This window comes from Panthera uncia, assembly GCF_023721935.1.
Source record: "Panthera uncia isolate 11264 chromosome D3 unlocalized genomic scaffold, Puncia_PCG_1.0 HiC_scaffold_8, whole genome shotgun sequence".
Classification (NCBI taxonomy): Eukaryota; Metazoa; Chordata; class Mammalia; order Carnivora; family Felidae; genus Panthera; species Panthera uncia.
Genome location: NW_026057586.1, coordinates 71200013 through 71216234, shown reverse-complemented (window position 1 = coordinate 71216234; position 16222 = coordinate 71200013). Strand labels below are relative to the sequence as shown.

The window sequence follows — 16222 nt, the reverse complement described above, 5'->3', positions numbered from 1 at the left end:
TCAAATGTTATTTAGTATTAGTAAGTAGTATTTTGGGATTCAGATTCAGGTCTTCCTCCAACTAAAGCTCATGCTTTTAATGTCTATGCAATACCATTTCCCCTTGAACATAACATCTTGATCAGAGGACTAGAGGACATATGTTTCCAAGCCCACCAGCTTCTCAGAGAATACAGATGCTCTTAATTGCCAAAAGCTTAATAGAACTATCATAACTATCTAATATCAACTCTGTAAATTGTGTAACATAAGCCATAGTTCTATTTATTCTATAAAATAAGCCACAACTTATAAAATCTATATATAAAATAAAATTCAAGGTAAACTTAAGCTTGGGTCAGAGTGTACAGTAGTGCCCTGAAGTAGTGTCTGATGCAATGAAATTTCAGTATCACTAAATAAACACATGTATTTGTACATTTTTCTTGCTTTGGTGACTTTATGCTCAGGGTTAGCCATTATTGGTTCTTAATGGAGAAAGGTAGGATGATAATTGTTACCTGCTCAAATGAACTTCTCATCTTTTCTAAGTACTCTGCTTTTATTCTTGTTTCTTTTGCAGGGAGCCTTCTGGGGTCTAGTCATTGGACTTGTGATTGGCCTTATTCGCATGATTGCAGAGTTTGCCTATGGAACAGGAAGTTGCTTGGCTGCCAGTGACTGTCCCAAGGTCATCTGTGGAGTGCACTATCTGTACTTTGCCATCATCCTCTTTTTCGTTTCCATACTAGTTGTCCTGGGAATTTCCCTGTTAACAAAACCCATTCCTGATGTACATGTGAGTACTCATTTTAAAATAAGAGTTCTTGGTGTGCCTGGGTGGTTCAGTCAGTTAAGCAACAGACTCTTGATTTTGGCTTAGGTCATGATCCCAGCGTCATGAGATCAAGCTCCGTGTCAGGCTCTGCACTGGGCATGGAGCTTGCTTGGGGGTTCTCTAAATAAATAAATAAATAAATAAGGGTTCTTTGCCTTCTGGGGTATTAGGAAATGGGCTTCACCCTCAAAAAACTTCACAATGCACTTAGTAGGTAAATCTTTATCTTTGTTATAGGATACCAGAAAGAGAGTAATTAGTGTTGCCTAAGAGATTGGAAAACACTTCACAGCAGAGTTGCAATCTGGCCTGGGACTATTTGGGGATGAGTAGAATTTCATACACGATACAAATACACCAATACAGAGATTTAAAAAAATAAAAGTACATGGTACCAGGTGGCAGGAAAAAGACAAATAGAATGAGATGTCTTTCAAATTGGCAAAAAAGTTTAATATGAATATGTCTAATGTTGGTAAGAATGTTGGGGAATGTCCACACTCCAAAATCATTGGTGAATGTATGAATTTTATAATTTGTAGAAAGGCAATTGGGGAGTATTTATCAATTAAAATTAAAATTCTCATACCTTATGAACCAACATCCCCATTTCTAGGAACTTATTGTGTAGAAATACTTCTACAAGTAGGAAGTATACATATAAATTTTCTCTGCAAAGGTTTCTAGTAGAAAAAGATGGAGACAACCCAAATTTCCATTGCTAGTGGAATGGATACACAATAATGGTACACTAAATATTATGCATCTGTTCAAAACCCTGAGGAGCTCAATCATATCCTTTTTAAATGTACATGACATGGGTAAGTGGGGAAAAAACGCTTGCAGAATATAGTATTATATAATATCACTTTTTGAAAATAAAACACACACACAAAATGTATATATATATATATATATATATTTGTCTAACAATGGAAAAAATACCTTAAAGCATATACACCACAAACTCTCTTTTTTTTTTTTTTTTTTAATATATGAAATTTACTGTCAAATTGGTTTCCATACAACACCCAGTGCTCATCCCAAAAGGTGCCCTCCTCAATACCCATCACCCACCCTGCCCTCCCTCCCACCCCCCATCAACCCTCAGTTTGTTCTCAGTTTTTAACAGTCTCTTATGCTTTGGCTCTCTCTCACTCTAACCTCTTTTTTTTTTTTCCTTCCCCTCCCCCATGGGTTTCTGTTACCTTTCTCAGGATCCACATAAAAGGAAACCGTATGGTATCTGTCTTTCTCTGTATGGCTTATTTCACTTAGCATCACACTCTCCAGTTCCATCCACGTTGCTACAAAAGGCCATATTTCATTTTTTCTCATTGCCACGTAGTATTCCATTGTGTATATAAACCACAATTTCTTTATCCATTCATCAGTTGATGGACATTTAGGCTCTTTCCATAATTTGGCTATTGTTGAGAGTGCTGCTATAAACATTGGGGTACAAGTGCCCCTATGCATCAGTACTCCTGTATCCCTTGGATAAATTCCTAGCAGTGCTATTGCTGGGTCATAGGGTAGGTCTATTTTTAATTTTCTGAGGAACCTCCACACTGCTTTCCAGAGCGGCTGCACCAATTTGCATTCCCACCAACAGTGCAAGAGGGTTCCCGTTTCTCCACATCCTCGCCAGCATCTATAGTCTCCTGATTTGTTCATTTTGGCCACTCTGACTGGCGTGAGGTGATATCTGAGTGTGGTTTTGATTTGTATTTCCCTGATAAGGAGCAACGCTGAACATCTTTTCATGTGCCTGTTGGCCATCCGGATGTCTTCTTTAGAGAAGTGTCTATTCATGTTTTCTGCCCATTTCTTCACTGGGTTATTTGTTTTTCGGGTGTGTAGTTTGGTGAGCTCTTTATAGATTTTGGATACTAGCCCTTTGTCCGATATGTCATTTGCAAATATCTTTTCCCATTCCATTAGTTGCCTTTTAGTTTTGTTGGTTGTTTCCTTTGCTGTGCAGAAGCTTTTTATCTTCATAAATCCCAGTAATTCACTTTTGCTTTTAATTCCCTTGCCTTTGGGGATGTGCCGAGTAAGAGATTGCTACGGCTAAGGTCAGAGAGGTCTTTTCCTGCTTTCTCCTCTAAGGTTTTGATGGTTTCCTGTCTCACATTCAGGTCCTTTATCCATTTTGAGTTTATTTTTGTGAATGGTGTGAGAAAGTGGTCTAGTTTCAACCTTCTGCATGTTGCTGTCCAGTGCTCCCAGCACCATTTGTTAAAGAGACTGTCTTTTTTCCATTGGATGTTCTTTCCTGCTTTGTCAAAGATGAGTTGGCCATACGTTTGTGGGTCTAGTTCTGGGGTTTCTATTCTATTCCATTGGTCTATGTGTCTGTTTTTGTACCAATACCATGCTGTCTTGATGATGACAGCTTTGTAGTAGAGGCTAAAGTCTGGGATTGTGATGCCTCCTGCTTTGGTCTTCTTCTTCAAAATTACTTTGGCTATTCGGGGCCTTTTGTGGTTCCATATGAATTTTAGGATTGCTTGTTCTAGTTTCGAGAAGAATGCTGGTGCAATTTTGATTGGGATTGCATTGGATGTGTAGATAGCTTTGGGTAGTATTGACATTTTGACAATATTTATTCTTCCAATCCATGAGCAGGGAATGTCTTTCCATTTCTTTAAATCTTCTTCAATTACCTTCATAAGCTTTCTATAGTTTTCAGCATACAGATCTTTTACATCTTTGGTTAGATTTATTCCTAGGTATTTTATGCTTCTTGGTGCAATTGTGAATGGGATCAGTTTCTTTATTTGTCTTTCTGTTGCTTCATTGTTAGTGTATAAGAATGCAACTGATTTCTGTACATTGATTTTGTATCCTGCAACTTTGCTGAATTCATGTATCAGTTCTAGCAGACTTTTGATGGAGTCTATCGGATTTTCCATGTATACTATCATGTCATCTGCAAAAAGAGAAAGCTTGACTTCATCTTTGCCAATTTTGATGCCTTTGATTTTCCTTCTGATTGCTGATGCTAGAACTTCCAGCACTATGTTAAACAACAGCGGTGAGAGTTGGCATCCCTGTCATGTTCCTGATCTCAGAGAAAAAGCTCTGTTTTTCCCCATTGAGGATGATGTTAGCTGTGGGCTTTTCATAAATGGCTTTTATGATCTTTAAGTATGTTCCTTCTATCCCGATTTTCTCAAGGGTTTTTATTAAGAAAGGGTGCTGGATTTTGTCAAAGGCCTTTTCTGCATCGATTGACAGGATCATATGGTTCTTATCTTTTTTTTTGTTAATGTGATGTATCACGTTGATTGATTTGCGAATGTTGAACCCAACATTCATCCCAGGAATGAATCCCACTTGATCATGGTGAATAATTCTTTTTATATGCTGTTGAATTCGATTTGCTAGTATCTTATTGAGAATTTTTACATCCATATTCATCAGGGATATTGGCCTGTAGTTCTCTTTTTTTACTGGGTGTATGTCTGGTTTAGGAATCAAAGTAATACTGGCTTCATAGAATGAGTCGGGAAGTTTTCCTTCCCTTTCTATTTCTTGGAATAGTTTGAGAAGGATAGGTATTATCTCTGCTTTAAACGTCTGGTAGAACTCCCCTGGGAAGCCATCTGGTCCTGGACTCTTATTTGTTGGGAGATTTTTGATAACCGATTCAATTTCTTCGCTGGTTATGGGTCTGTTCAAGCTTTCTATTTCCTCCTGATTGAGTTTTGGAAGAGTGTGGGTGTTTAGGAATTTGTCCATTTCTTCCAGGTTGTCCAATTTGTTGGCATATAATTTTTCATAGTATTCCCTGATAATTGTTTGTATCTCTGAGGGATTGGTTGTAATAATTCCATTTTTCATTCATGATTTTATCTATTTGGGTCATCTCCCTTTTCTTTTTGAGAAGCCTGGCTAGAGGTTTGTCAATTTTGTTTATTTTTTCAAAAAACCAACTCTTGGTTTCGTTGATCTGCACTACCATTTTTTTAGATTCTATATTGTTTATTTCTGCTCTGATCTTTATTATTTCTCTTCTTCTGCTGGGTTTAGGCTGCCTTTGCTGTTCTGCTTCTATTTCCTTTAGGTGTGCTGTTAGATTTTGTATTTGGGATTTTTCTTGTTTCTTGAGACAGGCCTGGATTGCAATGTATTTTCCTCTCAGGACTGCCTTCGCTGCGTCCCAAAGCATTTGGATTGTTGTATTTTCATTTTCGTTTGTTTCCATATATTTTTTAATTTCTTCTCTAATTGCCTGGTTGACCCACTCATTCATTAGTAGGGTGTTCTTTAACCTCCATGCTTTTGGAGGTTTTCCAGACTTTTTCCTGTGGTTGATTTCAAGCTTCATAGCATTGTGGTCTGAAAGTATGCATGGTATAATTTCAATTCTTGTAAACTTATGAAGGGCTGTTTTGTGACCCAGTATATGATCTATCTTGGAGAATGTTCCATGTGCACTCGAGAAGAAAGTATATTCTGTTGCTTTGGGATGCAGAGTTCTAAACATATCTGTCAAGTCCATCTGATCCAATGTATCATTCAGGGCCCTTGTTTCTTTATTGACCGTGTGTCTAGATGATCTATCCATTTCTGTAAGTGGGGTGTTAAAGTCCCCTGCAATGACCACATTCTTATCAATAAGGTTGCTTATGTTTATGAGTAATTGCTTTATATATTTGGGGGCTCCGGTATTTGGCGCATAGACATTTATAGTTGTTAGCTCTTCCTGATGGATAGACCCTGTGATTATTATATAATGCCCTTCTTCATCTCTTGTTACAGCCTTTAATTTAAAGTCTAGTTTGTCTGATATAAGTATGGCTACTCCAGCTTTCTTTTGGCTTCCAGTAGCATCATAAATAGTTCTCCATCCCCTCACTCTCAATCTAAAGGTGTCCTCAGATCTAAAATGAGTCTCTTGTAGACAGCAAATAGATGGGTCTTGTTTTTTTATCCATTCTGATACCCTATGTCTTTTGGTTGGCACATTTAATCCATTTACATTCAGTGTTATAGAAAGATACGGGTTTAGAGTCATTGTGATGTCTGTATGTTTTATGCTTGTAGTGATGTCTCTGGTACTTTGTCTCACAGGATCCCCCTTAGGATCTCTTGTAGGGCTGGTTTCGTGGTGACAAATTCCTTCAGTTTTTGTTTGTTTGGGAAGACCTTTATCTCTCCTTCTATTCTAAATGACAGACTTGCTGGATAAAGGATTCTCGGCTGCATATTTTTTCTGTTTGCACACTGAAGATATCGTGCCAAGCCTTTCTGGCCTGCCAAGTTTCAAAGGAGAGATCAGTCACGAGTCTTATAGGTCTCCCTTTATATGTAGGGCATGTTTATCCCTTGCTGCTTTCAGAATTTTCTCTTTATCCTTGTATTTTGCCAGTTTCACTATGATATGTCGTGCAGAAGATCGATTCAAGTTACGTCTGAAGGGAGTTCTCTGTGCCTCTTGCATTTCAATGCCTTTTTCCTTCCCCAGTTCAGGGAAGTTCTCAGCTATAATTTCTTCAAGTACCCCTTCAGCACCTTTCCCTCTCTCTTCCTCCTCTGGGATACCAATTATGCGTATATTATTTTTTTTTTAGTGTATCACTTAGTTCTCTAATTTTCCCCTCATACTCCTGGATTTTTTTATCTCTCTTTCTCTCAGCTTCCTCTTTTTCCATAACTTTATCTTCTAGTTCACCTATTCTCTCCTCTGCCTCTTCAATCCGAGCCATCGTGGTTTCCATTTTGTTTTGCATTTCGTTTAAAGCGCTTTTCAGCTCCTCGTGACTGTTCCTTAGTCCCTTGATCTCTGTAGCAAGAGATTCTCTGCTGTCCTGTATACTGTTTTCAAGCCCAGCAATTAATTTTATGACTATTATTCTAAATTCACTTTCTGTTATATTATTTAAATCCTTTTTGATCAGCTCATTGGCTGTTGTTATTTCCTGGAGATTCTTCTGAGGGGAATTCTTCCGTTTGGTCATTTTGGATAGTCCCTGGAGTGGTGAGGACCTGCAGGGCACTTCCCCTGTGCTGTGGTGTATAACTGGAGTTGGTGGGCGGGGCCGCAGTCCGACCTGATGTCTGCCCCCAGCCCACCGCTGGGGCCACAGTCAGACTGGTGTGTGCCTTTTCTTCCCCTCTCCTAGGGGCGGGATTCACTGTGGGTTGGCGTGTCCAATCTGGGCTACTTGCACACTGCCAGGCTTGTGGTGCTGGGGATCTGGCGTATTAGCTGGGGTGGGTAGGCAAGGTGCACGGGGGCAGGAGGGGCAGGCTTAGCTCGCTTCTCCTTAGGTGATCCACTTCAGGAGGGGCCCTGTGGCAGCGGGAGGGAGTCAGATCCGCTGCCGGAGGTTTGGCCCCACAGAAGCACAGAGTTGGGTGTTTGCGCAGAGCGAGCAAGTTCCCTGGCAGGAACTGGTTCCCTTTGGGATTTTGGCTGGGGGATGGGCGGGGGAGATGGCGCTGGCAAGCGCCTTTGTTCCCCGCCAAGCTGAGCTCTGTCGTCAGGGGGCTCAGCAGCTCTCCCTCCCTTTGTCCTCCAGCCTTCCCGCTTTCCGAGCAGAGCTGTTAACTTATGACCTCCCAGACGCTAAGTCGCGCTTGCTGTGGGAACACAGTCCATCTGGCCCCTCCGCTTTTGCCAGCCAGACTCGGGGGCTCTGCTTGGCCAGCGAGCCGCCCCTCCGCCCCGGCTCCCTCCCGCCAGTCCGTGGAGCGCGCACCGCCTCGCCGCCCTTCCTACCCTCTTCCGTGGGCCTCTCGTCTGCGCTTGGCTCCGGAGACTCCGTTCTGCTAATCCTCTGGAGGTTTTCTGGGTTATTAGGCAGGTGTAGGTGGAATCTAAGTGATCAGCAGGATGCGCGGTGAGCCCAGCATCCTCCTACGCCGCCATCTTCCCTCAGAAATTATTAGTCATTTTTCTAACTTAAATACTGCTTATATACTAACACTGTTTGAATGTATTACTAACATGTATAACTTTTATTTATTTTGCATGTATCACTCGATCTTTGAAGCAATATTTATTTGCATATTCCTGTAAAAAGTAGTAAATATTATTTGTGGATGGGGAAACCTGAAACACAGAATGGTTCAAATTACTTTTCTAAAGACATGTCACCAGAAGTAACAATGAAATATTTGTGTTGAATATTGGGAGTTGAATGAAAAAAAAAAAAAACACTAGAAAATATGTTATATTTTTCAAGGAAATATAAATATTAAGCTTTTTATGGCAATAAAAATAATAGAATTTATTATTGATTTTTTAAATGTGTCTAAAGGACCAATAAGACCATTTATCTAATTTATGTTTATGTTTCATAAATATACTGTGAGGTGTGAATTTTCAAAATCAACTGATAAATATCAATAGTCCTGTCAGAGAAGGTCAGGAGTAGTGTTGTGGATCTAACCTAGCTGTGCAGTAAAAAGAAATCTCAGGGGGTGCATGGAAATATTAATCATATTTGCAGAAAACAATTAAATTCTATAAAGCTTATAACAGTTTTAAAATAATGATACAGTTGACAAAAGCTTGGAGGTTGGCTGGAAAATGGATGTATAAGGGCACAAATTGTTATCATAACTTAATAGTAGTACATAGATATTATCTAAACATGATGGATCCAGAAATGGAGCTAAAGAAGATATTTTAAAATTTACAAAGGTACCCACTAGACAAACTGAAAGTAATAATAATGCAACTAATAACAGCTGAATGATAAGGACAATGAGTGAAGCAGAGGTATATGTAAGTTAGATAAATATTTGACTTTTATGAAATTATAAATCCAGAACTAAGAGTTTTAAGAATATTGCTTAAGATGGGGCACCTGGGTGGTTCAATCACCTCATGGTTTGTGGGTTCGAGCCCTGAGTCAGGCTCTATGCTGACAGCTCAGAGCCTGGAGCCTGCTTCAGATTCTGTGTCTTCCTCTCTCTCTGCCCCTACCCCGCTCATACTCTGTCTCTCTCTGTCTCTCAAAAATGAATAAAGGTTAAAAAAATTTAAGGAATATTACTTATGAGTGTTTAATAACAACTGGAAGAGTTAAAAACATAAATAATTCTAAATGGTTAGTGTGTTTTTGTGAATTTGTGTGGTAGAAGACTATACATATACTATGTAATGTCATTTGATTTTCTTGCACTATACAATAAATGAATGTACCATCGTATTATTTAAACATTTGTTCCATCACTAATGTGCTTGTCTATGGTCTTTGTGTAGCTGTATCGTCTGTGCTGGGCTCTTCGGAATAGTACAGAGGAACGAATTGATTTAGATGCAGAAGAGAAAAGACATGAGGAAGTTGATAATGATGTTGATGAAGGTAATATCTGGTTTACATTTGGTTTTCATGTAGAAATTCTGTGTACCTGAACTGGTTTCATGTTTGCTTAATTTTTTTAATGCCACTAAATTCAGTTTCTGAAAAAGCTGTTAGATTTATGGTAAACTGAAACTTTAAAATCTTATCTTCCCCAAAGCTAAAGATAATTCATTACAAATGAAATATCCCCATTCATCCACCTGTCCATCAGTCTGTCTGTCCAGTCAACCATCATTTATCCATGGAACTGTGTACCAGCTCTAACATGAAAATCAATCCAGTGTCTCCTATTCCTAGTCACATATTAAATGTTCGACAAATCAATCTTGATTGATAGTGATTAAGCATCTAGCATCTAGTCCTACCTTTTTCTTCAACTTTTTTTTCTCACTATTCTCTCCAATATACCATCCATTCCAGCCAGGCAGATTTCTTCACCTTCCTGCCATGTATACCAAGCTCTTAGAATATTTCTACTTCCTCTCTGAGAGAGAAAAAGTTGCCTATTCTTTGACACTAGGTTCTAATTTCATTGCCTTCATTGAAACTTCTCTAGCATCCACCCCATAGCTCTTTGTTTACCTGGCATTTTTTTTAACTTATTTTATTTTATTTTTGAGAAACACACAAAGAGAGAGAGAGACAGAGAGAGAGAGCACACACTAGTGGGGAGGGGCAGAGACAGAGAGGGAGACAGAGGATCTGAAGCAGGCTCTGTAATGACAGCAGAGAGCCTGATGTGGGGCTCAAACCTATGAACCGTGAGATCATGACCTGAGCCAAAGTTGGATGCTCAACCGACTGAGCCACCCAGGCGCCCCTACCTGGAATTTTTAAAACCATTGACAAAGTTTACCACTTCAGGATATGTTGTCTGGAACTCCACACTAATTGTTTCATTTGATTTGGCTTGGGATCTTCAACTTGAAAGAAGGATGAATGCCTTCTACTGCTTTTGGATTTTTATATCAGTATTCCTGAGTAAGACTGGACTACATAGTTTTCCTTTTTTGTACTTTATCTGGTTTTGGTATTAAGATCATAGTGTTCTTGGGGCATTTAGGTGGCTCAGTCAGTTAAGTGTCCGACTCCAGATTTTGGCTCAAGTCATGATCTCAGGGTTATGGGATGGAGCCCTGCATTGGGCTCTGCACTGGGCTCCACGCTGAGCTCCACACTGGGCATGGAGCCTGCTTAAGATTCTCTCTTTCTTCCTCTACTGCTCTCTCTCTCTCTCCCAAAAATAGATCTTAGTGTTCTCATAGAATGAATTGGAGATATTTCAATAAGAGTAGAATGATATCTGCATCAAAATTTTGGTATTTTGCCAATAACAGCATTAGGCATTGGGGGGCTGGTGAGTGTGTGTGTGTGTGTGTGTGTGTGAGAGAGAGAGAGAGAGAGAGAGAGAGAGAGAGACTTTTAAACTGATTAAATTTGTGTTTAATCAATGCCTATAGAGCTATTAAAGTTTCCATTTCTTGGATAATCAGTTTGGGAAAATTATGTTTCCTAGGATTGTGTCTATTTAATACACACTTTAAATATAATTACATGAAGTTATTTATACTATTTATTGGCTTTTCTATCCCTACTACCTCTGTAGTTATGCCTTCCCTTTTATTCTTTATGTAATTATTTATGATGTCTCTTTTTTCTTGATAAATTTCACTAAAGACTAGCCTATTTTACTTCTCTTAAAGGACCAACTTGGACTTTGTTATTTTTCTCTATTGTTACCCTTCTTTTCTATTTTATTACTTTCTGTCTCATTTGTATACCCTTCCATTTACTTTATTTGGGTTTATTGTTATTTTTTTCTAACTTAAATTGAATATTATTTCATTAATTTTCAGTCTCCCTTCTTTTATAATGTAAATAAGTAAGGCTACACATTTTTCTCAGAGTGATGTTTTTACTACATCTCACTTCTTTTATTTTGTAGAAATTTCTTTACCATTCATTTATAAGAATAGTCTCACATTCATTATGGTTTTTTCATGGAAATTTGAACTTGGAAGTATGTTTTAAATTTTCTAATGCACAAATAGCGTTGTACTTAGAGCTTTTGTATTTTTGCCAATTTATCTTCAGGACAGACTTTGAGAAGTTTGAGTTTGGGGTCAAAGAGCTAATGCCAATGCAATTTTGCTGTACACTGCCAAATTCCTTTCCATGAGAGTTGAACCATGCTTTCCTAGCAACAATGTGTGAGAGTACCTGCTTCCACCCAGACTAACATAGTATATTGTGAAACTTATTTTTAGTGTTTTATTTATTTTTGAGACACACACAGAGAGAGAGAGAGAGAGAGAGAGAGCACGAGAAGGCAAGAGGCAGAGAGAGACGGAGACAAAGAATCCAAAGCAGGCTCCAGGCTCTGAGCTGTCAGCACAGAGCCTGACATGGGGCTCGAGCCCATGAACTGTGAGATCATGACCTGAGCCAAAGTCAGATGCTTAACCACCTGAGCCACCCAGGCATCCCATTGTGAAACTTTTTAACTTTTGTCACGGACAAATGAGTAGTAGTATCTCAATGTCATTTTTCTTCAAATTTCTCTTTTTTGAGTAAATTTAAAAACTGCTTATTGATGTATGTATATATGTCTGCATGGAGTTGTTGGTAGTCTTTTATTCTCTACTTCAAAAGCCCATTGTACATTAAGGATATTAAACCCCTTGTAGTATAAGATGCATATATTTTTCCTCAGTTTGTCACTTGTTTTTACTTTGTTTATTGTATTTTTACTTTGTTGTATTGTGTTGTATTGTATTGACATAAGTCATGCAAAAGTTTTCTATTGTTATATAATCAAAGTTATCTATATTTTTCTCAGAGATTCCTCCAACACTTAAAAGTGTTTGTAAGTTTTTTCAGTTTTTTTTAAGTATTTTTTAAGTTTTTATGTATCAGTTTCTTTTATTTTTTTTATTATATTAAACTTATTGTCAAATTAGTTTCCATACAACACCCAGTGCTCATCCTAAAAGATGCCCTCTTCAATGCCCATCACCTACCCTCCCCTCCCTCCCACCCCCCATCAACCCTCAGTTTGTTCTCAGTTTTTAAGAGTCTCTTATGCTTTGGCTCTCTCTCCCACTCTAACCTCTTTTTTTTCTTTTTTTTTCCTTCCCCTCCCCCAAGGGTTTCTGTTAAGTTTCTCAGGATCCACATAAGAGTGAAAACATATAAAAAAAAACAAACTTAAAAAAAAGTGATTGTAATCATCTTTTACAGTCATCTGTACTCCATTGGCAGGGATATTATTTCCCATGTTTTGTGATCATTCATTTATCTTTCTTTGTTTCAGATAATCCTGAGGAACCTCATGGATGTCTCAAGAAGGCTTATGACTTATTCTGTGGTTTGCAGAAGAAAAGCCCCAAGTTGAGCAGAGAGGAGGAAGAAGCCCAGAAAAAGAAGTTGACAGACACATCTGAGAAGCCTTTATGGAGGGCTATAGTGAATGTCAATGCCATTCTTCTCCTGGCAGTGGCTGTCTTTGTCCATGGGTATTTTGCCTGAACTCTATCTAAGCCACTAAATATTTATTAAGCAAAGGATAATTTTATTGATTTTTTCACTTTTAGAGTTTGTTGTGTTTCAGAAGGGAGATAATTTCAAAAGGGATGAAGCAGTGGGTAATTTTATCATATGAGATGACTAGACTATAGACCTGATTTTTAGTTTTGTTGTTCTTTTATGTCAATTAAAAAAAGAGTTGATAATTTAGAAAGCCAGGGAGATGACTCTATATTTTTGTGTAAACTAGAAGCATTGTGTCTAAATTTTTTTATAGCTCACCAGGTAGATTTCCCTACCTTACATTTGCTTTCTATTCCTGAGATTTCCATGTAGAAGGAATGCCTCTCCCAACTCTGCCTCACATAGTAACCTCCTCATCTATAAAACAGTGACCTTTTCCTCTCAACTTCACTTCACTGACCTCAAGGAAAATAGGAATATTTCCTAAGAGTTGAGGGGAGGTGAGCTAGAAATGTCTGTTGTAAATATTTTTATGAATTTACTGGAAATTATTACCTTATGTCTTAAATAAAACCATTCCAGTAAATGTTAGCATATTAAGCCATTGATTTCTTAAGCTACTTTATAAAAATATAATTCACATACCATAAAATGCACCTACTTACAGTGTACAATTCAGTGTATTTTAGAATATTCACAGTTATTCAACAATTACCACAATCTAATTTCATACACTAACATTAATTTGTTTATTGACATTGTTATTTGGGAATATATATTTCTCTGTATTTCTGTGTTATTTTGACATTCTGAATGACAGTTATCTTTTTGTATGATTATATGTAGTTTTAAAACACACCTTTTTAGAAGTAAATCAGCACATGAAAATGTTTTTAAAAAATTGCGTAAGAAACATCTATCATAGGTTTGAGTGGAAGAGAGCCAAAGCATAAGAGACTCTTAAAAACTGAGAACAAACTGAGGGTTGATGGGGGGTGGGAGGGAGGGGTGGGTGGGTGATGGCTATTGAGGAGGGCACCTTTTGGGATGAGCACTGGGTGTTGTATGGAAACCAGTTTGACAATAAACTTCATATATTGAAAAAAAAAGAAAGATCTATCATATTGCTACAAAATTCAAACAATTCTTTGTTCTGTGGAATTAAATATAATACTCTCCACTGACAATCTATCACTCCCATCTACTCCCACTAACTTTACAGAAGAATAACTGTCAATAGTTTAGAGCATATGTTAAAGTAATTTTTCTATTTTTACACATATTTTCACACTCTGCAATCTTATTCTATATGTTGTACTGTGACTGGCTTTGCCATATAAAATTTATCTTGGAGATCTCTGCCTGTTAATACATATGGGTACAGCTCCTTTTTAATAGTTGCACATTATTCCATGAAATCATTTGCCACAACTTGACCATTTTTCTACTGAAAACCATGCATGTTGTTTTCAATTATTTACTATTATCAATGATACTCTACCATATGTACCTGTATATTCATCTTTTGGTACATTAACAGCTTTGTTTTCTTTAATAATTGATTCTTAGGAAAGGAATACTGGAACAAGGGGTATGAACATTTAATAATTTGATAAATATTCAAAAGTTATGTTCCAAAAATGATTCACCAATTTATATTCTCACCATCAGTGTATGAAAATTCCTATTTATTCACACCCTTAATTACAGAGTATGTTATCAATTTTAATTCATTTTTGTCAATTTGATGAGTGAAAAATAATTTAATTTTTTAAATTTATGTTTCTCCACTTAATGAGATTTTATGTATTTACACATATTTGTTAGCTATTTGTGTTTTTTTCTTCTGTGAATTTCTTGATATATTTTACCAATTTTCTAATTCATTTATAGATATTCTTTAGTCTATATACTTATTAGTTGCATTTGAATTGCAAATATTTTTTCTTGAAGTCTTGCCTTTTAATTTTATGCTGTTTGAGTATACAGAAGCTCTAATTTTTATTTAGTAAGATATATTCATCTTTTCCTTATAGCTTCTGGGTTTTGTGGCTTATTCTCAGTGGCTTACTTTGTCCTTTGGGAGTTTTTTGTCACTGTTTTGTTATGTTGTAAAGAATGTTGTCGCACCCTACTCTATTTTGCAATTTATTTTTCTCTCTTTATAATATGTGGTGGACTAAATTAAACCCAACTAATGTAAATTACAAGAATTCATTTTAATTTCTGCCTAATAACATTACATTAAATGCATTCTATTTCCTTAACAATGTCCCCTTTGGATGGATATCCTAAATATTCTAAATATCTTTTCCACCACAAATAATGTTGCAATAATTACCCTTATACATAGATCCCCACTGATGATTTTGTAAGACAGAATCCTCAAAGTAGTATAATTGAGCAATTGAGATAGTTATTTATATTTTTTTTTTTTTTAATTTTTTTAACGTGTATTTTATTTATTTTTGAGACAGAGCATGAATGGGGGAGGGGCAGAGAGAGAGGGAGACACAGAACCGGAAGCAGGCTCCAGGCTCTGGGCCATCAGCCCAGAGCCTGATGCGGGGCTCGAACTCACGGACCATGAGATCGTGACCTGAGCTGAAGTCGGACGCTTAACCGACTGAGCCACCCAGGCGCCCCAGTTATTTATATTTTAATAGATATTGGCAAATAACTTTCAAATTTTGAAGCAATTCACATTCCTATCAACAACAGGGAATGAGTAGGCTAAGTAGTGCAAAAAGTTGTTGCTTTTTGAAAAATTGCTGATCAGTCCGGCTGGTAACAAATCTTATAGAAGCTCTAATTAATCATATATTTTCACTTCAGTGAGTTGCCTATTTATAACCTTTTTCTGGTTTTCTATCTGGTGGTTTTTGATGGGAAACATTCTAAAGCAAAACAGGAAACCTAGAAACCACAAGAGATGAAAATACATATTTAACTAAACAAATCGTTGAATTTTTTATATCAGAAGGTAGTCCAAACAGAAGTTAACATATGGAGCCAAAAGGACATTGCAACACAAGAAAAAGAAAGAACTCCCATAAATAAATGAGAAGACAGCTAACAAGCCTGATTGTGGCACTGTATCTGGAAGGAAAGATACAGAGTTGGGCTTCTCTGCATGTCATGTAATTCTGATAGTCTAGAAAGCAGTCTACAATGGTCAATAGTACATGCCCAAGGAAGCTATTTTCACAAATTATTCCAAGAGATTTACTCCTTTGGTGAGTGATGTTTGTTTATCCTTGATTTAAATGGAGCTCTTCTAATGTGAAATCAATAAGAATTATTTAGGTTTATAAAATTTTATCTTATTATATTAAGGAAGTTCTTTTTAAATTCCCAATTTGCTAAGAGGTTGTTTTAAAATCACAAACGGGTGTTGAACTTTAACAAAAATGTATTGAGTTAATAATGGGTTTTCTTTCTTTAAATGAATCATTGAATTACTGTCTTGAAATAAAGAACACTGACAACTGCTTCACACTACATGCAAAAAGTAATTTCATTCAAATCACAGTCCTAAATATAAAAACTAAAACCATAAGAAATCTAAAAAAGTATAAAAGAATATTTT

The 16222-nt window shown here is 37.0% G+C and overlaps 1 protein-coding gene across 1 annotated transcript in view; it reads left to right on the top strand.

Annotated features, from left to right (window-relative positions):
* LOC125913993 (solute carrier family 5 member 4) overlaps positions 1-12993 on the top strand; it is a 44611-nt gene extending 31618 nt beyond the window's left edge. The window contains exons 13-15 of the mRNA XM_049619084.1: positions 563-778; positions 9042-9144; positions 12458-12993. Coding sequence (XP_049475041.1) covers positions 563-778; positions 9042-9144; positions 12458-12672 — 534 coding nt within the window. The 3' untranslated portion in view covers positions 12673-12993. The remainder of the gene's footprint in view (positions 1-562; positions 779-9041; positions 9145-12457) is intronic.
* Positions 12994-16222: the final 3229 nt, after the last annotated feature.